This window comes from Bufo bufo, chromosome 2 (assembly GCF_905171765.1).
Source record: "Bufo bufo chromosome 2, aBufBuf1.1, whole genome shotgun sequence".
In the NCBI taxonomy this organism is placed as follows: Eukaryota; Metazoa; Chordata; class Amphibia; order Anura; family Bufonidae; genus Bufo; species Bufo bufo.
The window spans coordinates 542,194,001-542,221,115 of record NC_053390.1 but is presented as its reverse complement, the minus strand read 5'-3'; the positions used below and the strand labels follow the sequence as shown (position 1 = coordinate 542,221,115).

At 44.5% G+C, this 27,115-nt stretch overlaps 1 protein-coding gene across 1 annotated transcript; it reads right to left on the bottom strand.

Annotated features, from left to right (window-relative positions):
* Positions 1–1,051: 1,051 nt before the first annotated feature.
* On the bottom strand, positions 1,052–17,775 carry MBOAT4 (membrane bound O-acyltransferase domain containing 4). Its single transcript, XM_040419857.1, has 3 exons — positions 17,660–17,775; positions 8,019–8,243; positions 1,052–2,005 (listed from the first exon to the last, which is right to left on the bottom strand). The coding sequence occupies exons 1-3, from the start codon at positions 17,773–17,775 to the stop codon at positions 1,054–1,056; spliced, it is 1,293 nt and encodes a 430-aa protein (XP_040275791.1). The 3' UTR covers positions 1,052–1,053.
* Positions 17,776–27,115: the final 9,340 nt, after the last annotated feature.

Here is a 27,115-nt window from a genome sequence, read left to right as displayed (position 1 = left end):
CTTGTAGTCTTGGAACTGCTGGGAGGACTGAGTGGGTGCTTTATTTATTTGTGTGTTTATGGATATTATTACCACATTGTGTTATATGGAACAGCGAATAATCTGCAGGTGGTGATATATAGCCACATTGTATGAACGCTGGCAGTGAGTTTTCGAATGAGGCGATACAAATGGCCACAGTGTATAAATGCCGCAAGTGAGCAATTTGAATGTGGTAATACAAATAGCCACAGTGCATGAACGCTGGCAGGGAACAATTGATATGTGGTAATACAGACAGCCACATTGTGTGTGCACCTAGTGAATTGAGCAGTAAACTGCGAAGTAGTGTTGCGCAGACTTATAATAAACAGTGTGGCTGCCTGATCGCCAATTTGTGATAAGTCCTAATCGTCCCCAGTGGCTACTGTGGATGGTGACAGATGGACGTGAGTCTGTTCCATATAACACAATGTGGTAATAATATCCATAAACACACAGATAAATAAAACACCCACTCAGTCCTCCCAGCAGTTCCAAGACTACAAGTGACATATTGCCGGTCCCTGATAGTTTTAATTGTTCATGATCTGTCGTCTGTAGGTTTCATTTTAAAGGTACAAATTAAAGAATTAGTTTTATATACATTAAACTTTTTTGTTGGGACCTCTAAAGGGATTTTTTTGTCTGGATGACCTTTTGTATAATAAGAGGATTGTGTGGAGGCACAGATCTGGAGAAGGGCACTAAAAATGTCTACTGCACTGAAAGTTCCCAAGAGCACAGAGGCCTCCATAATTCCTAATGTATGTACCAGGCTATGATTAAGGCACGTAGCCAAAATTACTATGTTAAGTATGTTCATGTTCTGTGCACTATTATCTTCTACACTGGAAACTGGTTAGCAGACTTCAATTTGTTACCTATACCCAGTAGTTGGATTTTTTGTTGAGGGTAGCCTTTTTCTGGCCATAAATCCTTGATGCAACAGCCGCCATGTAAAAACGAATTCACGTGTCGCTCTCTGGCTAATAGCAATATAACTAATGTGGTATGTGGACAGGGTTTATGATGTTATAGTTTTATTTTTATCAAAAATATCAATAAAACACAGTACAATAAAGGAAATAAAGTGTTGTAAGAAAATAGGAGAGCCATTAGCATTGTTAAGTTCCTTGTTTCTACAGCTACCATGATAAAAGCAGTAATCATTTGTGTCTGGAACCAAGTTAATACTCTGCAGAGAAATTTGATATATGGTGATTTTGAAATAATGCTTAACTTGGCATGTATCCTGTAGTCGGCTTCTACCATCAAAGCCCAACATAAAAAGCCAAAGATTTGTCCAGGGTACAGTCCATGCCACCAAGCAGAAAACGCAAAGGTGCTCAGTAATGGTTTCTTCGAGCAGCTTTGGAATATCAGTCTTCTGAGCCACTTTGCTGTGCTTTTATTCCAAGTTCTGGCAAACAATGACATTCTGTTGGTTGTTTCTAATGTATAGATGTTGCTATCAGTAAAAGCTGAATGGTCGCTCAGTCCTATGTAAAAGCCTGCACTGTATAATAGGGCTTCGTCCAACAACCAGTGGGAGTAGTAGGTTAGTTTGAATAACAATGCTGTGCTCCACATAACATATATGCATTCCCATTGTCTGCAGTCTGTGAGGTTGTATTGAAAGTTTACATGCTCAAATAATATACCTCGTAATGTATGAAACAAGAAGAATAGTGTGCAGGCTTTAATTACAGTCCAGGTCTGCCATAGCTTATCACACACTTTGTAGTTACTGATTTGCTGCTGGAATTCCACAAATGAACACAGCGGCCCACCCAAAAGTGCTGGGAAAAACAGTAAGTAGGAGAGAACAGCTAGTATGGAGCACGCTGGCTGACAACGAAGACCTTTCTCCTTCGACTCCATAACATCCTTTGTGTTTACAGTCACTTTTTTTTCATGGATATCCATTGCAAGGGATGTGATTTTTTGAGTCAGCAGCATGAGAGAAGAAATCATGATGGACACCCTATAGAAAGTATACCATAAAATTGCAAATAGAGAAACCAACAAAGCAGCAGCACAACGTCTTACTGAATCCGGTGTAAATCCATAGAGAAGGTGGTACACGCAGTCTAGGATCCAGGTTTGGAACAGCAAGCATAAAAATAAAGAAAAACCGCAGCACTCTTCAAGTCTTGTGATTTATTCAAAGAAGTGCATCAAACATGGCAACGTTTCGACTATAATCTAGTCTTTGCCAAGCCTGGTTTGACTATAACCTAGTCTTTGGTTTGACAAAGACTAGGTTATAGTCGAAACGTTGCCATGTTTGATGCACTTCTTTAAATAAATCACAAGACTTGGAAGAGTGCTGCAGTTTTTTTTTATTTTTACCATACAATTGCAAGACATGTTTTGACTTTTTGAGCTATTTAACAGGTATTAAGGTTGGATTCAGATGGTTGCCCTTATTTATGTCTGCTAAACATGGACCCATTCACTTGAATGAATGAGTCTCGCATGGAAAACAGACAACAATGGTATATGCCGCAAGCTTCTCTGTATCAACTAATGGTCCGTGCAGAAAAACTGACATGTCATTTGCATAATTTACTTCAATGAGACTCTGTTTTGCAGGTGAATTGGGCTTTTAAAGGCTATAGAGACATTTGGGGCATTTTTATTATTGTGTTCTGTTTATTTTGGGATAAAAACATTTCAAATGGTCTTTATTAAAAATTTTCAACGGCCTTCACTTATCAAAGTATCTGCAGACTGTCGTCTCTCCTTCTCCATGAAATCTGTTACAGAGCTCCTCTGATGTCTTGATCTGCAGCTCTTATCTCTAGTTCCCTGAACGCTCATAAGCACTTATTAAGTAGATTACATGGGGGTGGTGGCACTAAGGCTTTAAAACTTTCTACAATTAACCTAAAAGGAACCTGTCACCATGAAGATGCGGTACAATCTGCAGGCAGTATGTTATACAGCAGCTGAGCAGATTTATATATAGTTTTAATGGAAAAGATTCAGTAAAACAAGTAATTTATAAATTTAAATCTCTGCTCTTTCTAGGCTGAGGAGTTGTGTGGGTAGTCCTACTCAGTTACTGACAGCTAACACTACATGACTAAGCATAGAGAGCTAAAAGGTAAAAAAGGACCGGCACTCGCTGTTAGTATATAATCTTGTTGTGATTTATTGTCACATTCCAGTGAGGCGTTTCGGCATACAATCTGATAAAGGCAGATTGTATGCCGAAACGCGTCACTGGAATGTGACAATAAATTACAAGATTATATACTAACAGCGAGTGCCGGTCCATTTTTCCTTTTATCTACATGGGACGCCTGCCCTGGGACACAAGCACCGCCACTCCATTTTCCGCAGTGCCGATCGATATATTTTATAAGCATAGAGAGCTGTCAATCAGAAGCAGCACCTCCCACATGACTCCCAAGCATAGAAAGAGCAGTCATTTTAATGAATAAATTATATTATACTAAATCTTTTCCCATAAAACTATATATCAATATGCTCAGCAATTCTTACTCTACACCATGCTGAAGGCAGATTGTACTGCCTTTACATGGTGACAGGGTCCCTTCAAACCTTGGCCACATGTGATTCAATGGTTAGCACTTGCCTTGCAGCACTAGGGTCCTGGCTCCTGCATTCCAAAAGAAACATGTGCATAGAATTTCTATGTTCTGCCTATGTATGTGTAGGTTTCCTCTTGCACCCAAATACATGATAGGTTAATTGTCTTCCTATGAAACTGGTAGTAGTACGTTTGCTAGAAATTATATTGTGAACCCCAATAAGGGCAGTGACGACAATCTTTGTACAGAGCTATGGACTATGTTGATGCTATATAAGCAGGAAATCCATAAAGTTGTAAGTTAGATCGATATATCAACATGTGTCCAGTATCCCTGCAGCAGCATCACCATGTCCACTGGGGAAATGAAGCATATTATAGATGTTATTAAAATCAATGGGCTGCTGTCTATTCTGGCTAGTAGACTAGGCACCTCCATCTATTAGCTACTTTAATATTTGAAAAATGTTTTTCTAAACTAGGCAATTCCCTTGAATATAAATCTGGTGTTGTCTACCTTTTATTAAATGATTGACTATCTTCAGGATAGGCCATCATAAGTTGATTGTTGGGGGTCCAACAACCCGCATCTCTGTCTAGCTATAGTTCTGGGATTTCTCTTGCTATTGCCGAACAACTAACTGGCAGGGGTGCAGGGTGTCGGACCACCACCAATCAGCTAGTTATGGCCTATCCTGAAAATAGTCCATCATTTGATAAAACGTGGACAACCTCTTTAAAAGGCTATATGACAGCTTGTTTTTTTTATGGGACAAGTTGGATTTTTAAAATGGGGTACATATAATACATTTTAGAACTTTTATTAATATTTTTGGAGGGACCAAATGAAAAACCACAGCAATTCCACTACTGCATTTTCCATTTTGTTTTTATGGCTTTCGTAAATGACACAATAACTTTATTTTGGAGGTCAGTGCAATTACAGCAAAACCAACTTTACATAGTTCTATGCAGAATAAAATCTAATTTTGAAAATCGGTTGTTTTTGCTTCACCGCATTTATCGAACCATAACATTTTAATTGTCCCATTGACTGAACTGTGTGTTTTCAGTGGTACCATTTTGGGGTACATACAACTTCTTCCCCAATTTTTACTGCCATGTTTGGCAAGTGGAAAACAATAAATCAGCAATTTGGGCAATTATTATTTTTTTTCACAATGTTCACCATACAAGATAAATAATGTGATAATTTTATTCTATGGGTCAAGCCATAACAAATTGTTTATAGTTTTTTTTTTTTTTTTTGCATTTCTTTTCAAGAAAATAAAGCCATTTGAAAGATGATTTTTGTTGCATACTTGAACTTTTTATATTTCAAAATGCTTGAGACCTGAACTTGCAATCCTCTGATAACCCATATCATTGCAATATTTCTGTATTGTCACAACTCTAGCAATATAGTAACATAATACATAAGGCCGAAAAAAGACATTTGTCCATCCAGTTCGGCCTGTTATCCTGCAAGTTGATCCAGAGGAAGGCAAAAAAAAACCTGTGAGGTAGAAGCCAATTTTCCCCACTTTAGGGGAATAAAAAATTCCTTGCCGACTCCAATCAGGCAATCAGAATAACTCCCTGGATCAACGACCCCTCTCTAGTAGCTATAGCCTGTAATATTATTACACTCCAGAAATACATCCAGGCCCCTCTTGAATTCCTTTATTGTACTCACCATCACCACCTCCTCAGGCAGAGAGTTCCATAGTCTCACTGCTCTTACCGTAAAGAACCCTTTTCTATGTTTGTGTACAAACCTTCTTTCCTCCAGACGCAGAGGATGTCCCCTCGTCACAGTTACAGTCCTGGGGATAAATAGATGATGGGATAGATCTCTATACTGACCCCTGATATATTTATACATAGTAATTAGATCTCCCCTCAGTCGTCTTTTTTCGAAAGTGAATAACCCTAATTTTGATAATCTTTCAGGGTACTGTAGTTGCCCCATTCCAGTTATTACTTTAGTTGCCCTCCTCTGAACCCTCTCCAGCTCTGCTATGTCTGCCTTGTTCACAGGAGCCCAGAACTGTACACAGTACTCCATGTGTGGTCTGACTAGCGATTTGTAAAGTGGTAGGACTATGTTCTCATCACGGGCATCTATGCCCCTTCTGATGCAACCCATTATCTTATTGGCCTTGGCAGCAGCTGCCTGACACTGGTTTTTGCAGCTTAGTTTGCTGTTTATTAAAATTCCTAGATCCTTTTCCATGAGTGTTTTATCATTTAGTATGTACGGGTGACTTGCATTATTCCTTCCCATGTGCATAACTTTACATTTGTCAGTGTTAAACCTCATCTGCCACTTCTCTGCCCAAGCATCCAATCTATCCAGATCCCTCTGTAGCAGTATACTGTCCTCTTCAGTGGTAATTACTTTACACAGTTTAGTGTCATCTGCGAAAATTGATATTTTACTATGCAAGCCTTCTACAAGATCATTAATAAATATATTAAAGAGAATAGGGCCCAATACTGACCCCTGAGGTACCCCACTAGTGACAGTGACCCAATCTGAGTGTGCACCAATAATAACCACCCTCTGTTTTCTATCATTGAGCCAGTTACTTACCCACATACAGACATTTTCTCCCAGTCCGAGCATTCTCATTTTATATGCTAACCTTTTATGTGGTACAGTGTCAAATGCTTTGGAGAAGTCCAGATATACGACATCCATTGATTCGCCGCTGTCAAGTCTAGAACTTACCTCCTCATAGAAACTGATTAAATTAGTTTAGCATGACCGATCCCTCATGAAGCCATGCTGATTTGGCGTTATTTGCTTATTTCCGTTCAGATGCTCTAACATAGCATCTCTCAGAAAACCTTCTGTTTACCCACAACAGATGTTAAACTTACCGGCCTATAGTTTCCAGGCTCTGTTTTTGGACCCTTTTTGAATATTGGCACCACATTTGCCATGCGCCAATCCTGTGGGACATTCCCTGTCAGTATAGAGTCTGCAAATATCAGAAATAAGGGTCTGGCTATGACATTACTTAATTCCCTTAGGATACGGAGGTGTATGCCATCCGGTCCTGGCGATTTGTCTATTTTTATATTTTTATGTCGCTGTTCTACTTCTTCCTGGGTGAGACAGGACACTTTAAATGGGGAATTTATTTTTACATTCAGCAATGTACCGTAAGTGAAAAATATACTATCCATATACTGTCAAATATAAAATGTCCATAAAACAGTCAATTCTTTAATTGGTGAACCAGCTTACTTCTCTGCAGCCACCAGTCCACACAGTTCTCCTCCACTTTAGCGTCTGTATATTCACTGCTCACTTCCATTCCACCTCTCTGTTCGGGGCCTCCAAATGGTCGAACTTCCTGCAGGGTTTCGACCCGCCAGGATTCTAGACTCCAGATATCTACTTTATATTTGGCAGTGTATGGATAGTATATTTTTTTACCTTTTTAAATCACATTTAGGAGGTAGGAAGCTCCAAGGCACTAGAGTTGTGAACATTTTTGAACTATTATAATGGAAATATAGCGGACCTCATGAGATCTCTCACGTCTGGGGTAGCCCTGCTATATTATGAATATTTGTCAATACGTCTGTGTTGCAGTATATTATATCAGCTACAGTAAAACAGGAAGAAGGCCTATTAGGCCCCGCCAAAGGTCATTTTTAGGTCCCTGGCTGCTATGCCAACCTGTCACCTCAGAATCACTTTGCAGGGGACAATATAATGAGTGGCTAGTAGGCACTCATTATATGCTAGTAGGCACTAGTAGGCAGCCCCCAGACTCTCCCTAACTACTTAGATGCCATGGTCATTGACTCTTGCACCTTAAGGGGTAACTGCAGGGATCAAGGTTAACTCAGATTCTGGCAGGGAGAGCGGGATGCCAACTGTGCTTCACAGCCGACATCTGTAAGTGATGGCATAGGCACAGCTCCTGAACCTGTGCCACCTGTGTGATAATACAGTGACTTGTGGGAACTACCTTCCAACATACTATTATGGTGTAGGGTGGGAAAGGGTTAAATGGGTACTCTCATACAGTGGTGCTGTCAAGTGGATGGAGCCGTGCTGCATTTCACTGCCCAGGCCGGGGTTAGGAATCACCATTGTGCAGGAAAAAACACGTGAAGGGGGTGAGGCACTAAACCAGTGGTGTAATCACTGAATTCTGAAGGTTGGCAGAGGTCCCTGCAATCAGAGCCCTACAGATTACAAAGCGATGGCATATCGTAGCTCTATGGCATCTCTTTGTGTGATGGGAATGAACCTTTAACAGTTTATACGCTGAGTTCTTCTTCCAGAAATATATTGAAACTGATTAAGCCTTGACCCATGGACTAGACCTTGTTTAATACTAGGATGCTTATAGTCTTTTGTTGAATATCAACTGATTTGTGTATGACGTGTTTCCAATACGTTAGCTATACTTACTTCATATTCATTATTTCCCGTAAGTAGTATTGTCTGTATATCATCCACAGATGGCAGATAGTTTGCCATGCCATCTGCAGCAGAAAGGCCCATCTGTGTATGGAGTGGTAGTTGACTGTGTGAAACAACACAGTAGCACCCATGGCAGGAGCAAATAACAATATAGCATAATGACCCATTGACATAATGGCTAAAATCACTCCTCCAACTAACAGATATAAGTATCTGGAAAAAAAAACACAAATTTTATGTTACAAAACAGAAGTCAAAAGAATAACATATTTGTAACTCAGTTTAAATATATTTAAATATGTGTTTAAAGGGCATCTGTCAGCAGATTTGTACCTAGACATTAGGAAAAATTTCAATTTCACATGGACATAAGTATTCAGACCCTTTGCTATGACTTATCTCTTGATCATCTCTAAGATGTTTCTACATTATCGATCTAGGCTGTTAAAGTAGGAGTGCAGCTGTTATCTACAGCGGTGCATCGAGTAGACTGGGCCGCCGTAAAAAGGCAGTGGCCCAGCCTAAGGCCCATGGGCGTCCGCAGGGAGGGGCAAGGGGGGGCAAGTGCCCCCCCTGGGGCCAGCAGAAGTGGGGGGGCGGCGGGGCACAGGGAGATGAACGCTTCCATTGTGGAAGCGTTCATCTCCATAGTCATCTGTATCGCCGTCCTCAGGACAGCGATACAGATGACTGTGCTGAGGCAGGGGAGGGAGAGGGGTGTCCCTTTCCCTTCCTCTGATAGGCTGCAGGCACTAGGCCGGCAGCCTATCAGAGGCCGGCGCAGGCGGCGCGATGATGTCATCGCGCTGCCTGAGCCTTACAGCGCGGGATACAGGCCGGAAGAGGCCTGCATCGCATCGCTGCTAAGGAGGTAAGTATAAGTGTTTATTTTTTTTGTGTACAATACTGGTGGCTACTGGCACATAATGGGGGTCTCTGGCTACTGGCACATAATGGGGGTCTCTGGCTACTGGCACATAATGGGGGGGCTCTGGCTACTGGCACATAATGGGGGCTGTTATTACTGGCACATAATGGGGGCTGTTATTACTGGCACATGATGGGGGGCTGAAAGGGCGTAGCTAGCGGCTCATGGGCCCTGGTGCAAGAGTTCAGCTTGGGGCCCCCTTCCCTCAGTGCGTTGTGTGTTTTCTTATGTCGCACAAGGGTCTTTGGGCCCCCTCAGGCTCCTGGGCCCGGTAGCGACTGCTACCTCTGCACCCCCTATAGCTACGCCCATGGGGGGCTGTTATTACTGGCACATTATGGGGGGCTGTTATTACTGGCACATTATGGGGGGGCTGTTATTACAGGCACATTATTGGGGGCACTATATGGCCATCTGCTGAGGCCACAAAGAAGTGGTGTTTTATATGGGGGGCTCTGTACAGTATAATTTTATACTGGTACATTATGGGGGGCACTAGGAGGAAGGGGGGAGAGGAGCACTATGGAGGCATTTACTGGGGACACTATATAGGGGTATTTTATAAAGGCACATTATGGGAACATTAGCTCAACTGGGGGCATTACAAGGGGGTATTTTTTGCACTGTCACATTATAAGGAGAATTATTTCTACTGGGGGGCATTATGGTGGGCTTTATTACTCCCCCATGGTATGACCCCCTAGTAGCAGCACAAGCCTCTCCCTGCTCTGCTATCCCTCTGCCCTTTCTCCAAATCCTTATTATGAAATCTTTCTCATTAGGATAAAACACAACATCAGCTCCGCCAATCCCCCCAGCCAAGTGTTGAAGTGGTGTCCGAGATCCCCAAGGGCCAAACCAAGTAATTGTAAGTTTTCATGTGAAATATGTTTATGTTATTATTATTATTATTTATTATTAAAGCGCCATTCATTCCATAGCGCTGTACATATGATGAGCGGTGCACATACATAATACAGACAATTGCACTAATCATAAACAAGACAAGTTACAAACTGGTACAGAAGGAGAGAGGGCCCTGCCCGTGAGGGCTTACAATCTACATGGTATGGGTGAAGGACACAGTAGGTGCGAGTTAAGTTGGTCATGGCGGTATAGAGGCAGCGGTGTCACTGGTTGTAGGCTTGTCTGAAGAGGTGGGTTTTCAGGTTTCTTTTGAAGGATTCCAATGTAGGTGAGAGTCTGATATGTTGGGGTAGCGAGTTCCAGAGTATGGGGGATGCACGGGAGAAATCTTGGACTCGATTGTGGGAAGAGGCAATAAGAGGAGAGGAGAGAAGGAGGTCTTGTGAGGATCGAAGAGTGCGTGTGGGGATCTATCTGGAAAGTAGCTCAGAGATGTAGGGAGGGGACAGGTTATGGACGGCCTTGTATGTATTTGTTAGTACTTTGAAGTGAATTCGCTGGGCAATGGGGAGCCAGTGAAGGGATTGGCAGAGGGGAGAGGCAGAGGAGTAATAGGGGGAGAGGTGGATTAGTCGGGCAGCAGAGTTGAGGATAGATTGGAGGGGTGCGAGAGTGCTAGATGGAAGGCCACAGAGGAGAATGTTGCAGTAGTCTAGGCGAGAGATAATGAGGGCATGTACAAGAATTTTCACAGATTCAAAGTTAAGGAAAGCACGGATGCGGGAGATGTTTTTGAGTTGGAGGCGGCAGGTGGTGGAAAGAGCTTGGATTTGCGGTCGGAAGGAAAGTGCAGAATCCAAGGTCACTCCAAGGCAGCGGACTTTGTTGACCGGGGAGCGTGTGCAGCCATTGATCATGATAGATAGGTCTGTTGAGGGGGTTGAACAAGATGGGGGAAAGATTATGAATTCTGTCTTATCCATGTTAAGCTTTAGAAAGCGAGAGGCGAAGAAGGATGATATAGAAGATAGACATTGTGGGATTCTTGATAGTCAGGCCTCTTTCACACTTGCGTTGTCCGGATCCGGCGTGTACTCCACTTGCCGGAATTACACGCCGGATCCGGAAAAACGCAAGTGTACTGAAAGCATTTGAAGACGGAACCGTCTTCCAAATGCGTTCAGTGTTACTATGGCACCCAGGACGCTATTAAAGTCCTGGTTGCCATAGTAGGAGCGGGGAGCGGGGGAGCAGTATACTTACAGTCCGTGCGGCTCCCGGGGCGCTCCAGAGTGACGTCAGAGTGCCCCATGCGCATGGATGACGTGATCCATGTGATCACATGATCCATGCGCTTGGGGCGCCCTGACGTCACTCTGGAGCGCCCGGGGAGCCGCACGGACGGTAAGTACACTGCTCCCCCGCTCCCCGCTACACTTTACCATGGCTGTCAGGACTTTAGCGTCCCGGCAGCCATGGTAACCACTCTGAAAAATCTAAATGTCGGCTCCGGCAATGCACCAAAACGACGTTTAGCTCAAGGCCGGATCCGGATCAATGCCTTTCAATGGGCATTAATTCCGGATCCGGCCTTGCGGCAAGTGTTCCGGATTTTTGGCCGGAGCAAAAAGCGCAGCATGCTGCGGTATTTTCTCCGGCCAAAAAACGTTCCGTTCCGGAACTGAAGACATCCTGATGCATCCTGAACGGATTTCTCTCCATTCAGAATGCATTAGGATAATCCTGATCAGGATTCTTCCGGCATAGAGCCCCGACGACGGAACTCTATGCCGGAAGACAAGAACGCAAGTGTGAAAGAGCCCTAAGGTGGTGATTTCTGGACCAGAGAGGTAGATTTGTGTGTCGTCAGCGTAGGAGTGATACTGAAAGCCATGGGACTCTATGAGCTGTCCCAGGCCAAAGGTGTAGATAGAGAAGAGCAGGGGTCCTAGGACAGAGCCTTGCGGGACACCAACAGAGAGGGAATGAGACGAGGAGGTGGTGCGAGAGTGGGAGACGCTAAACGTCCGGTCTGTGAGGTATGATGTGATCCAGAAGAGGGCCAGGTCGGTGATGCCAAGAAATGAGAGAGTTTGCAACAGAAGGGAGTGGTCAACAGTGTCGAAGGCAGAGGACAGGTCAAGGAGAAGGAGGACAGAGTATTGTTTCTTGGTTTTGGCTGTCAGTAGGTCATTGGTGACTTTGGTAAGGGCAGTCTCGGTTGAGTGGTGGGGTCGGAAGCCAGATTGTAGGCGGTCAAATAGGGAGCAGGAGGAGAGGTGGGAGGACAGTTCTGAATGGACATGTTGTTCAAGTAGCTTTGAGGCATACGGAAGAAGTGATATGGGGCGATAACTGGACAAGGAAGATGGGTCAAGTGAAGGCTTTTTGAGGATGGGTGTAATCGTAGCATGTTAAAAAGCAGAGGGGAAGACACCAGAGTTTAGTGATAGGTTGAAGAGATGAGTTAGGGCTGGGATAAACACTGTGGTGAGGTTAGGGATGAGGTGGGATGGGATTGGGTCAAGTGCACAGGTGGTCAGATGAGATTTGGAGAGTAGAGTGGAGAGTTTTTCTTCTGTAATGGTGGAGAAGCGGGTTTTGGGAGAGGGGGGCCGAGCCGTTGTGTAGAGGGTCTGTGGGGACTGTGTGGTGAAGCTTTCTCTGATGTTGACTATCTTTTGTTTGAAATATTTGGCAAAGTCCTCAGCTGAGAAGAGAGGAGAGGGTGGGGGCGCTGGGGGGCGGAGAAGGGAGTTAAAAGTGCTAAAAAGTTGTTTAGGGCTGTGTGACAGGGAAGATATGAGAGATGAGAAGTAGGCCTGTTTTGCATCAGCGAGTGAGGATTTAAATATGAGGAGGGATTGCTTGTATGCGGTGAAATGATCATTTGAATGGGATTTCTTCCATTGCCGCTCAGCAGCCCTGGAAGCTTGTCTGAGTTTTTTGGTCAGGTTGGTGTGCCAGGGTTGTCTGTTGATTTTTCGGGTTTTGTTGTGTGTGAGGGGGGCAACAGTGTCCAGAGCTGTACTTATTGTGGTGTTATATAGGGTGGTAGCAGCTTCTGGGTCTAGGAGGGAACAGATGGTAGAGAGTGGGAGAAGAGAGTCGGAAAGCAAGTGAAAGTCGAGATGTATGTTATATGTTATATATACAGTGGGGGAAATAATTATTTGACCCCTCACTGATTTTGTAAGTTTGTCCAATGACAAAGAAATGAAAAGTCTCAGAACAGTATCATTTCAATGGTAGGTTTATTGTAACAGTGGCAGATAGCACATCAAAAGGAAAATCGAAAAAATAACTTCAAATAAAAGATAGCAACTGATTTGCATTTCATTGAGTGAAATAAGTATTTGAACCCCTACCAACCATTAAGAGTTCTGGCTCCCACAGAGTGGTTAGACACTTCTACTCAATTAGTCACCTTCATTAAGGACACCTGTCTTAACTAGTCACCTGTATAAAAGACACCTGTCCACAGAATCAATCAATCAAGCAGACTCCAAACTCTCCAACATGGGAAAGACCAAAGAGCTGTCCAAGGATGTCAGAGACAAAATTGTAGACCTGCACAAGGCTGGAATGGGCTACAAAACCATTAGCAAGAAGCTGGGAGAGAAGGTGACAACTGTTGGTGCGATTGTTCGAAAATGGAAGGAGCACAAAATGACCATCAATCGACCTCGCTCTGGGGCTCCACGCAAGATCTCACCTCGTGGGGTGTCAATGGTTCTGAGAAAGGTGAAAAAGCATCCTAGAACTACACGGGAGGAGTTAGTTAATGACCTCAAATTAGCAGGGACCACAGTCACCAAGAAAACCATTGGAAACACATTACACCGCAATGGATTAAAATCCTGCAGGGCTCGCAAGGTCCCCCTGCTCAGGAAGGCACATGTGCAGGCCTGTCTGAAGTTTGCCAATGAACACCTGAATGATTCAGAGAGTGACTGGGAGAAGGTGCTGTGGTCTGATGAGACCAAAATAGAGCTCTTTGGCATTAACTCAACTCGCTGTGTTTGGAGGAAGAAAAATGCTGCCTATGACCCCCAAAACACCGTCCCCACCGTCAAGCATGGGGGTGGAAACATTTTGCTTTGGGGGTGTTTTTCTGCTAAGGGCACAGGACAACTTATTCGCATAAACGGGAAAATGGACGGAGCCATGTATCGTGAAATCCTGAGCGACAACCTCCTTCCCTCTGCCAGGAAACTGAAAATGGGTCGTGGATGGGTGTTCCAGCACGACAATGACCCAAAACATACAGCAAAGGCAACAAAGGAGTGGCTCAAGAAGAAGCACATTAAGGTCATGGAGTGGCCTAGTCAGTCTCCGGACCTTAATCCAATCGAAAACCTATGGAGGGAGCTCAAGCTCAGAGTTGCACAGAGACAGCCTCGAAACCTTAGGGATTTAGAGATGATCTGCAAAGAGGAGTGGACCAACATTCCTCCTAAAATGTGCGCAAACTTGGTCATCAATTACAAGAAACGTTTGACCTCTGTGCTTGCAAACAAGGGTTTTTCCACCAAGTATTAAGTCTTTTTTTGTTAGAGGGTTCAAATACTTATTTCACTCAATGAAATGCAAATCAGTTGCTATCTTTTATTTAAAGTTATTTTTTCGATTTTCCTTTTGATGTGCTATCTGCCACTGTTACAATAAACCTACCATTGAAATGATACTGTTCTGAGACTTTTCATTTCTTTGTCATTGGACAAACTTACAAAATCAGTGAGGGGTCAAATAATTATTTCCCCCACTGTATAAAGTCGAGATGTATGTTATATATATGTTATACACATATAGCCTACACTGTGCCACACAATATACAGTATACTGCTACACTGTGTAGTCTGTTCTACAAGCACCATTGTTTTGTGGCGGCGGACAGAAAATAATCTGGAAGTGCCCGTCCGGGACCAGACTCTGGATCCCCCACTGCACAGCTCATGCGTTATTATACTTTGTGATAATGTATATGCCCCTCCCCTTCATTACATTCTCAGAAACAAGCAGAGCATGGATGTCAATAAAATTATGCCCCCCCTGGAAAAATTTCTGCGGATGCCCATGCTAAGGCCCCTTAGTCACCGCTGTTAAAAGGTGAATTGGTGGTCACTAAGGGGTTAAGTTGTACATATAGTGAGTGTTTGTGAGTAGGTATATATGCAGATGTTGTTATATCTATAGTATAAACTTGCCAACTCCCCTGGAACATCCATTAGGGGGAGACCTCCCGAACTCTCAACGTAGTTGGCAAATCCCCCACACAGCACATGGAGGACACGTCATGAAAGGGATGGGGGGCATACATGGAAGGGGGTAAAAATTGGCTGTGTTATTTGCGTGACGCAAGCCCACTTATTCATGTTTGCAAGTGTTCTACAGTATTGCACACACTGTCCGGAAAGTTCTTATGTTTTACTCCAAAGCAAATATCTTCCAGTTTGTGATGGATGAGGGCTTCACGTTAGTTTGGGGCCTCCAATGAATGGATTGCTCTGTACTCCTAGAAATTTTGATCTGGCCCTTTAAAAACTGACAGTTTGGGGTCAAGAAAGAGAAGAATGGGAAAGTTGATAGGTCTCTCTATTGTACTGTATGGCAGCTACAGAAACCTAAAAAAACGCACTTGTTATTATGCGTTCAGGTATATTTTCACAACAGTGGAGATAGAAAAGGAAATGATGTACATGCCATAGTCTGTTTTTTAGGAATACCCCAACCACTTTTAAAGGGGTAATCCTATGAGTAATGTAAAAAAATCAGACATCATATAGTACACGATCATCTCTTTATAACAAACTTAGAACCAGCCCTGTACCTCACATGGCTCCAGAGATCTCCCCATTAATTTCTCCAATTGCTCTGCTAGATTAATTACATGCTGAAAGCTTAGGGGACGTGGCCTTTCTCAGGAGGTGTGTCCTTTCTACTACAGTTGGTAGCAGTTGACGGATGGAACTGAGCATGTGCTTCCATCTCAATGAGCAGGACAGAGAAATTAGATAAAGAGAACAGCAGATGGCGCTATACAGATAGATTTCATTGAATTAGGCCTCTTTCACACTACCGTTTTTTTTTTTCGTTTTGCGGGCCGTTTTTTGCGTTCCGTATACGGTCCGATAAGGAACCATTCATTTCAATGGTTCCGCAAAAAAAACGGAATGTACTCCGTATGCATTCCGTTTCCGTATTTCCGTTTTTCTGTTCCGTTGAAAGATAGAACATGTCCTATATTTGGCCGCAAATCACGTTCCATGGCTCCATTAAAGTCAATGGGTCCGCAAAAAAAACGGAACACATACGGAAATGCATCCGAACCATCTATTGAAAATGTTATGCCCAGCCCAATTTTCTCTATGTAATTACTGTATACTGTATATGCCATACGGAAAAATGGAAACACAACGGAAACAAAAAAACGGAACAACTGATCCGTGAAAAACAGAACGCAAAACACTGAAATCGACATACTGTAGTGTGAAAGAGGCCTAACTCAGTAATTACATGCAAAACAAAAATATTCAGATCCAGGTGCTGGTTTAAAAAATGTAGAATATTTTTGTGGGACAATCTTTTTAAGTAAATATGTATTCAACAGCACTACTGAAACTATATTGAAAAAGCTCCTAAAATCCTGCGTTTTTAGCACTGGCCACTAAGCTTAAAGGGGTATTCTGGTTTGTATAAGTTATCCCCTATTTATTCACAGGATAGGGGGTAACTTGAAGAACAGTGGGGCTCCTACCACTGGGACCCGCACCGATCACGAGAGTGGGGATCCGGTACCCCCTGCATACCCCTTCCAACTCCCCTAAACTGAGCTCCACTAACATGTGGGACCAGTCACTCCGGTCATTTCAGGGGAGCTGCAGGGAGCTTGCAGGGGTTACGGGCCCCGTTCTCGTGATCTGTGAGGGCCCCAGTGGTAGGACCCCGTCGATCTTAAAGTTACCCCTATCCTGTGGATAGGGGATAACTTGTACCAACCGGAATACCTCTTTAAGGTTACTTTCACACTGGCGTTTTGGTTTCCGTTTGTGAGATCCGCTCAGGGCCCTCACAAGCGGTCCAAAATGTATCAGTTTTGCCCTAATGCATTCTGAATGGATAAGGATCCGCTCAGAATGCATCAGTTTGCCTCCGTTCAGCCTCCATTCCGCTTTGGAGACGGACACCAAAACGTTGCTTGCAGCGTTTTGGTGTCCGTCTGATGAAACTGGGCCAAACGGAACCGTCCTGACACACAATGTAAGTCAATGAGGATGGATCAGTTTTCTATGACACAATCTGGCACAATAGAAAACGGATCCGTCCTCCATTGACTTTCAATGGTGTTCAAGACGGATCCATTTTGGCTATGTTACAGATAATACAAACGGATCCGTTGTGAACGGATGCATGCGGTTATATTATCTGAACGGATGTGTTTGTGCAGATCCATGACGGAGTGTGAAAGTAGCCTAAGCTTAGTGGTCGGTGCAAAAAATGCAGGATTTTAGGATTTTATATATATATATATATATATATATATAGTGATATGGGAAATTGAAATAACATTACCAAAAATTCTTAAAAAATATGTTTAACATAAAAAACTTGATTGAAACAATAGATCATTCCCTTTAAATACTGCTATTTTAGCACAGCAGCACAAAGTATATTAGCAGATTCATATGCTTTATTTATATGAAACTAGAAAGTCCCTTTAAGAATAATCCACATGTAAAAAGTTTTAGCTTTTCTAACTACCACATTTTTACAGATAATGACCATTTTATCATTCTAGCAGCAACATGAACTGCATTAGCACATCAAAGCATACCTGAGTATGGCAGGCAAATGGCCATAGGAGCAGAGATAACAGTACAGGACAGCGCAAGGGAAGGCGGCCAGCTGGTACAGAGCGACTGGATGAAATGTAATCTGAATATAATCCATGAAAAGGCCTGTATTTTCCAATGTGACAGGTAGCCTGCTCGACGAGTTGTCTTCATCACCAGCCTAAAGTAGTCACTCCTCATCCTTATATAGTGGCCTAATACCAGTAAAAACAAACATAATGCGCAGCAACTATGCCTGATAACCAAGGTGACCAAGTTATCCCAAAGAGGATTTATTTGTCTACACGTATTTGTTTTCCTAAGAGCTGCGTCCAGCACTTTGCTTTGTCTTTGAGAAAAAAGCAGATCCAGGAGAAATCTGTGAAATGTTAAGCGTGCTAGGTTCACCAAAAATCCACCGTGCTGCAGATCAAGTGGGCAGATAATGATGAAGGGGAAATTAGATAGACCTTAATCTGCTTATCAGGAGGACACAGTCTGCTGGAAGACTAATGGAAAATGGTCAGTCTCCACAGTGACGGATAAAAAGAGAATTTCCAAACTCAATAAGAGTCCTGCAGGTAGGATACCTTCTAATGGCTAAAGGTCCCTTTAGAGGGGAGGGAGCGTTCCTTCCTGACAATCTGCTGATCGCTAGCAGAGGAGACCGCTCCATTTACATGCACTGATCTTCTCCAGAGTATGGGGAGGGGCGATCGCTAATGCCATCACTCTTCACCATAAGGACTCACTGTTTGCCAGCAGGAGATCGAGTTTAGATGGTTACTCGATGAGTGTTTCGCTCGTTCATTGGTTAAACGGCGGTACATTTGCACCACCGATCATCACTAACGATTATCACTACTATGAACGCTCATGGTGCCATATGAGCAATAACCTAAACATTTAAATTAAACCAATAATTAAATAAACACACAACAACTTTTCCAGTGGTAAAATAATGGTCCTTTATTAAGGGTTAATCTCCAAACCAATAAATATTCAATTAAAATAATAAAAAAATTTACTCAATAAATAACCATTAAAACTATTAAAATATTACTGTCCCCCCAGAAAAGCTGGGTGACTAACCCCCCTCTTACTTAGGACCGGGACTAAACAATATTAAGGGCGGGTGGGTGGGACGACGTCTTCTTTTCTTTAGGTGCTCCAGGGCAGACAAGCTCCGGACCTATGGACACCTGCTTAAATAGACCAGATTCCCGCCTCCTGGCATTACTTGACCAATCAGCGCTGGGCAGAACTCAGGTACCCAGCAACAGGTAAGTAACCAGGAACCAATCAGCTGAGTTCTTCCACTTCACCTCAGGTAATTATGGATCCTGTGTTACAGGGAAAAAAGGCGGGAAAAAACAGGGAGAAAGCAGCAAAACAGGGGAAAAATACATCATATAATAAAGAAAATCCTCCTTTGCTCAATGTCACCATGGTGGTGACTTCCGCATACGCCTACGTGCCCACTTCCATTAGCAATAATCTGTGCAATTTTTTGCCCACGTAAAGGGCTCTTAACAAATACTGTATATAAGCAATGAAGTTACTGCACATAGCAAGCTTTCAAGGCAATTTAGGACTCCAGGAGGACAAGCAGCAGCACTCTCTGGCACTCATCTATGACACTGTGCTGGAGTCCTGCATTTGAATAAGGCCTCATGCACACGGCCATTGTTTGGGTCCGCATCCGAGCCGCCGTTTTGGCGGCTCTGATGCGGACCCATTCACTTCAATGGGGCCGCAAAAGATGCGGACAGCACTCCGTGTGCTGTCCACATCCGTTGCTCCGTTCCGTGGCCCCGCAAAAAAAATAGAACATGTCCTATTCAATGTCCGTTTTGCAGACAAGAATAGGCATTTCTACAATGGGTCCATTCTACAATGCGGACCACAAAAAACGGAACGGTCGTGTGCATGAGGCCTAAGTCAGCTCTTCAGGTGGATTCCCTCAGTGGGGAACAGGGGCAGACTAAGAACTTAAAGTGGCCCTGGAAAAAAAAATCTAAGAGTGGCCCCATGTTGTAGGCAAGCAACACAAGCAGGCAGGGTCAGCAATACCATAGCGCAAACTACCATCCTATTATATACCAAAGTGCAGCACAATTTATTTCCCCAAAAATCTGAACCACTGTGATGACCATCAGTAGATGCCATTTTCTTTCCTACTCCTCAAGTTGTGTCTGATTAGGATATAAAGCAGGGGCTTAGGAGGTGAGGTGCGGGCACAGCAGTTGAATTCAGAGGGTATGTGCAGTCGCTGGCTGGGTACATGAGTACCTGATTCTCACAGCATTAATTACCTCATTACCTTATTTATCCCATCAGCAGCAGAGAGGAGGACTTGGGTGGCCCACTGGATATTGGCCTACTGGGAAATTTCCCTGTAGGGTCTATGGCCAATCCACTCCTGGTGGGGGATGCAGAAGTGAATTTACTGTACCACTGCTCAGAGGGAAGCAATGATACAGAAGGCATCTGTCACGAGGGTTTCGAGGACCACGCCTGACTCCGTTATACCCGGGGTCAGGAAGTCGCAGCGGTTGGCTGCACGCTCTATTTAAGATAGGGCTGTTTTCCTTATGGTAGCTTTCTGGGTTTGCTTAGCAAACCCTTTTGGCTCACTCAGGGATCCGTAGCTCCTTCTCCTCAGCTGTTCCTTGTCCAGCACTCCCAGACCTCCTTATATTTCTCTCTCACACTTCTCTGGTTGCCAGAGATAGAGCTTCCTGCCTGGACATCTATTCTGACCTTCTGGAGCTGTGTTGCTGCGTTCGCTGGTAGTTGGTCCAGTACGCTACCCTCCAGATCCCTGTTGGACCTTTTTGGTTCATTGTGGTCGCCCACCTGGGTGTATGTGTTTGTATGTTTTGTCTGTCCTCTCCCTGGTGTTTCCCTCTTAGTGATAGTGGTGTGGACTAGCGATCCCACCGGCCTGTTCACTATCCAGGGCTCATATTAGGGAAAGCCAGGGTTTAGGCACGCGATCGCCGCACGGGTGAGGAACCCGTCTAGGGACGTCAGGGCAGTCAGGTGCCAGCCGCAAGGTGAGTTAGGGGTCACCACCTTTCCCTCTCCCTTGGATAGGGCTTTCCCTGTTTTCCTCCCTGTGCGTGTCGTCGGTCATTACATTATCTCTGGCCCTTATTTTGTGTAGGTAAAAAAAAAAGAATTTAAAAAAAAATTTTTTTTTTACCTACTTAGAATCCAGTATGGATCAAATTGCTGCTCTGTCCAAACAATTTCATGGCCTGTCTTTGGAGGTGGTAGGATTGAAGGTGTCGGTCCTCCAGCAACAGCAGCAATTACAACTGACTGCAAGCCCAGCGGTTGCTACTGGTAACCAGGTTGTTGCGGAACCCAAGGTCCCTCTCCCTGACAGATTTTCTGGGGGAAGGGACAAGTTTTTGACATTCCGTGAGGCCTGTAAGTTATATTTTAAACTGCGCCCTTACTCCTCTGGTAATGAAGATCAGCGGGTGGGGGTTGTTATTTCCCTGCTGCAGGGGGATCCGCAGTCCTGGGCGTTCTCTTTACCTACTGATTCCCAGGCTCTTCGGTCAGTGGATGAGTTTTTTGGGGCCTTGGGTCTCATATATGATGACCCTGACCGAGTCGCCCTGGCTGAATTAAGATTACGGAGACTCTTACAAGGAGAGCGGCCGGTAGAGGAGTATTGCTCTGAATTCCGTAGGTGGGCTACGGATACCCAATGGAACGACCCGGCTCTCAGGAGTCAGTTCTGCTCTGGGTTATCCGAAAGGGTTAAGGATGAGCTTGCATTATATGAGACCCCCTTTTCCCTTGATGCGGTTATGTCCCTTTCTATCCGAATAGATAGACGCCTTAGGGTCAGGTTGAAAAAACCGGAGCAATTGGTAACCCCTCCCAAGCAGCAGTTAGTCTGTACGGACTTAGACGAGCCTATACAGCTAGGAGGAACTACTCGTCAGGTCCGTCCTCCTGAGGCTCGCCGTAGGCGTGGGGTTTGTTTTTTTTGTGGGGAGAGGGGTCATTTCATTAATGTCTGTCCTTCTTTCCTCAGAAACAAAAGACCGTCGGAAAAACTACTAACCCCAGGCTGTGTGGAGGATGTCAGCCGGGGGGTATACGTTTCCTCCATACGTACATCGCAATTTGTGTTGCCAGCGGTTATTATTTTTGGTGATAAGACGGAGACTATTTCTTTCTTTCTAGACAGTGGAGCAGGGGTAAATTTGATAGATGCCCATTTTGCCCGCACTTTGGGTTTGTCTCTCTGTACTTTACAGAGACCCATTCCCATATTCGCTATTGATTCTGCTCCCCTGTCTCAGAGAAACCTCACGCACATGGTTCATAATTTACACCTTCGGGTAGGGGACCACCATAACGAGATGCTTTCAGGTTATGTTCTGGAGGGGCTTCCCACTCCGGTAGTGCTGGGTCTTCCCTGGTTGGTAGCGCACAATCCAGTGGTGGATTGGCAGGCCAGGGAGATATTGGAGTGGAGTGAGCAGTGCAGAGAAAATTGCTTAAATAGCAATTGCTTAGTCGCCTCCATAACTACCCTACCTACATTTATTTCGGACTTTGAGGATGTTTTTTCTGAAAAGGGTTGTCAGAAGTTACCACCTCATCGTCCTTATGATTGCCCGGTTAACCTTATTCCCGGCGCAAAATTACCCAAGACCAGGTTATATAATCTTTCGGGTCCAGAGAGACAAGCCATGAAAGATTATATCTCCGAGAGCTTGGCTAAGGGACACATCAGACCCTCTTCTTCACCCGTGGCTGCAGGGTTTTTCTTCGTTAAAAAGAAAGATGGGGGCCTGCGTCCTTGCTTAGATTTTCGCGAATTAAATCAGATAACCATCCGAGACCCATACCGATCTTCCTCACATTCCTGACCTGTTTAATCAGATTGTGGGTGCTAGGTGATAGGGGTGCCTACAATCTGATTCGTATTAAGAAGGGGGATGAGTGGAAGACAGCGTTTAACACCCCTGAGGGGCATTATGAAAATCTAGTTATGCCTTTCGGTCTGACCAATGCTCCTGCCGTCTTTCAACATTTCGTTAATGACATTTTTAGTCATCTAATCGGCAGGTTTGTGGTAATATACCTAGATGATATTTTAATTTATTCGTCCGATCTGAAAACACATGAGGTGCATGTCAGACAAGTACTGCAGGTCCTACGGACGAATGAATTATATGCTAAAATTGAAAAATGTGTCTTCGCCGTTCAGGAGATACAATTCCTGGGTTATTTTTTATCTGCGTCAGGTTTCCGTATGGATCCTAGGAAGGTCCAGGCAATTTTAGATTGGGATCTTCCTGAGAACCTCAAAGCACTACAACGGTTCTTGGGCTTCGCGAATTTCTATAGGAAATTCATTAAAAATTATTCACTTATTGTAAAACCGCTTACTGACATGACTAGGAAGGGGACTGATTTTTCTAAATGGTCTGACGCCGCTAAAGTTGCTTTATCCTCTCTAAAAGAGAGGTTTACCTCAGCACCTGTACTGGTCCAACCTGATGTCTCTCAGCCTTTTATTGTTGAAGTCGATGCGTCAGAGGTGGGAGTGGGGGCGGTGCTGTCTCAGGGTCCGTCTCCTGGCAAATGGCGTCCTTGTGCTTTCTTTTCTAAAAAACTATCTGCAGCAGAAAAGAACTACGATATTGGCAATAGGGAACTATTAGCTATTAAACTTGCGTTTGAGGAGTGGCGTCATTTCTTAGAGGGGGCAGTCCACCCCATCACTGTAATTACGGACCACAAAAATCTTCTGTACCTCGAATCAGCTAAGCGTCTCACCCCTAGACAGGCTAGGTGGTCGCTATTTTTTACCATGTTTAACTTTGTGATTACCTATCGTCCTGGGGCAAAGAACACCAAGGCTGATGCACTATCTCGTTGTTTCCCTGGAGGGGGTAATGTGAGTGATCCGGTACCCATTCTTCAAAGAGGAGTGGTTGTTTCTGCGGTACACTCTGTTTTGGAGGGGAAGGTGTTAGAGGCCCAGGGGGACGCCCCGGTCTCTTGCCCCTCAGAGAAATTGTTTGTACCGTTGAACTTACGTTTCAAATTATTAAAGGAACATCACTCGGCACTTGCTGGGCACCCGGGTAGTAAAGCAACCTTGGAACTATTGTCTCGTCATTTTTGGTGGCCAAGGTTGCGTCAGGATGTATTGGATTTTGTGTCTTCTTGTTCTACCTGTGCGCGCGCAAAAGTTTCACATACACGTCCTGCAGGGTCTCTATTACCACTCGTCATTCCCAATAGACCGTGGACACATCTGTCAATGGATTTTATCACTGACTTACCTTTGTCTGCGGGTAAAACAGTTATTTTGGTAGTAGTGGACAGGTTTAGCAAAATGGTACACTTCGTTGCGTTACCCGCACTACCTAATGCTAAGACTCTTGCTCAGGTATTCGTCAGTGAAATCGTGAAGCTTCACGGGGTCCCCTCCGATGTTGTTTCGGATCGGGGTACCCAGTTTATTTCAAAATTTTGGAAAGCTTTTTGTTCTCGTTTGGGGGTACACTTGTCCTTTTCCTCTGCTTTCCATCCTCAGTCGAATGGACAGACTGAGCGTACCAACCAAAACCTTGAGACATATCTAAGATGTTTTGTGTCTGAAAACCAAGAGTTGTGGTCATCATATTTACCGTTAGCTGAGTTTGCCATAAATAATCGTCGTCAGGAATCCACTGGCAAGTCACCATTTCTTGGTGCATATGGTTTTCATCCCCAATTCTGTACTTTCAAAGAGGGGGGGTCTTCTGGGGTTCCCAAAGAGGAACGGTTTTCGTCATCTCTTTCATCGGTATGGCAGAAGGTGCAAGCTAACTTGAAAAATATGGGAGGTAAATACAAATGCATGGCTGATAAGAGACGGTCGCCAGGTCCGGACCTAGGAGTGAATGACTATGTGTGGTTGTCTACTAGGAATATTAAATTGAAGGTTCCCTCTTGGAAACTGGGTCCTAGGTTTATTGGCCCTTACAAAATTGTAGCCATCATCAACCCCGTGGCTTTTCGCCTGGAGTTACCTCAGACTTTTAAAATTCATAATGTGTTTCATAAGTCGTTACTCAAAAAATATGTTCCACCTCTAGAACCATCACCGCTGCCACCCCCTCCTGTTGTCGTGGATGGTAACCTAGAATTTCAGATATCCAAAATTGTTAATTCTCGTCGGGTCCGCCGCTCTCTTCAATATCTGGTGCATTGGAGAGGTTACGGTCCCGAGGAAAGAATGTGGGTTCCTGCGTCTGAGGTAAATGCCGATAGGTTAGTTCGGGTTTTTCATGCCTCTCATCCTGGGAGACCTGGTCCTGAGTGTCCGGAGGCCCCTCGTAGAGAGGGGGGTACTGTCACGAGGGTGTCGAGGACCACGCCTGACTCCGTTATACCCGGGGTCAGGAAGTCGCAGCGGTTGGCTGCACGCTCTATTTAAGATAGGGCTGTTTTCCTTATGGTAGCTTTCTGGGTTTGCTTAGCAAACCCTTTTGGCTCACTCAGGGATCCGTAGCTCCTTCTCCTCAGCTGTTCCTTGTCCAGCACTCCCAGACCTCCTTATATTTCTCTCTCACACTTCTCTGGTTGCCAGAGATAGAGCTTCCTGCCTGGACATCTATTCTGACCTTCTGGAGCTGTGTTGCTGCGTTCGCTGGTAGTTGGTCCAGTACGCTACCCTCCAGATCCCTGTTGGACCTTTTTGGTTCATTGTGGTCGCCCACCTGGGTGTATGTGTTTGTATGTTTTGTCTGTCCTCTCCCTGGTGTTTCCCTCTTAGTGATAGTGGTGTGGACTAGCGATCCCACCGGCCTGTTCACTATCCAGGGCTCATATTAGGGAAAGCCAGGGTTTAGGCACGCGATCGCCGCACGGGTGAGGAACCCGTCTAGGGACGTCAGGGCAGTCAGGTGCCAGCCGCAAGGTGAGTTAGGGGTCACCACCTTTCCCTCTCCCTTGGATAGGGCTTTCCCTGTTTTCCTCCCTGTGCGTGTCGTCGGTCATTACAGCATCAAGTAATTTACTAAGTGCGATTAACTACTAATTCAAAAGTTTACGCCTTGATTTTGTATGGGGTTAACTTACCTGACAAGAAAGCGTAAAAAAATCACATTGACAGTAATTACCTATGGTAATCTGACTGCTCAGCGTCACAAATAATCAGAATCTAATGCTAACCTAAAACTCCTGATGAAATATCGCGCTATAGTGATGTGGAAACGCATCGAGGAGTAGAAATGTGATCACCGTTCCCGTCATTGCGGCTGGGCACCCGCTGCGTATGGAGCAGGCTCAACACAGCAGCCCACTCCATACATTACCTCACCCACCTTGTACCGGTGTACAAAGCAAAGCAATGCAATCAATTTAACACACAGTGAAGAAAGACTGTTGGATGACGTCACTTTTTGTGGATTTAGGCAGGTCTGGCTTAGTGGAATCGGGGGCATGGAACAGCGGGATCAGGAATGGGGCTAGACTGTCCAGCTTTTGGGGGTGAAGCATATTGCCACCATAACTGTGCACCATCTTATAAGACTGCCTGCCTCCATTGTTGAGTATATACCTTTGGAAAAGAATGTTACTGTTTTCAGCATTTATGAAGAGCTACCATTTTGTAAGGGTTCCCTTATGCCTAACCTGTGCAGAGAGACTATACTAAGTCATCTGTACCAAACAGAAGTTGTCTTTTTTTGCTATACTCTGGTGTGACTTCCATCTCTCGCTCTCTCTCCGCATATCATCATGGTGTCCCCTGGATGGATGGTCGGGAACACAACCACTGGATTCCGGATTCCAACCTATTTGAATAATACAACCGGCTGCATCGGTTCAGAACGGATCCAGCATCAAATTCCACTGTAAGTCAATGGGCGCCGGATCCGGTTTTTCGTGTCCGAAGAAAACTGATCCGGCATTGTTGACTTACATGGCTTTTGATGATTCAGTTTCCCATGCTGCACATAAAAACGCTGCTTGCATCGTTTTTTGTGTCTGGCATGGGAACGCAACGGAAACCTTTCTGGTGCACTCCGTTCCAGTTTGTTCCGTTTTTTTCCCCATTGACAATGAATGAGGACAAAACTGAAGTGTTTTCCTCTGGTTTTGAGATCCTATGACAGATCTCAATACCGAAAAGGAAAAACACTGATGTGAAAGTAGCCTTACCAAGCACAGCGCCATGCATTCTATTGCAGCTGTGCTAGGTATTGCAGCTCAGCCCCATTCACCTGAAAGGAGTTGAGACGTCCCTAGGCCAGGAGATCGTTAGGTCACATAGCCAAGGAAGAGGCCTAAGCGCTCATGGAACTGAGTCGGACCCCCACCAATCTCATATTGATGACCTATCCTGAGGATAGGTCACTAATATGTAGATCCCAGAGAACCCCTTTAAAGTCCCCTAGGGGGACTTAAAAAAGTGTAAAAAAAAAAGT

Coding starts and splice junctions, on each gene's coding strand:
- MBOAT4 (XM_040419857.1), bottom strand. CDS start 17,775: ATGGATTATATTCAGATTACATTTCATCCAGTCGCTCTGTACCAGCTG. Junction 8,244..17,659: donor CATTTGCCTGCCATACTCAG/GTATGCTTTGAT, acceptor TTTTTTTTCCAG/ATACTTATATCTGTTAGTTG. Junction 2,006..8,018: donor CGGGAAATAATGAATATGAA/GTAAGTATAGCT, acceptor TACTTTCTATAG/GGTGTCCATCATGATTTCTT.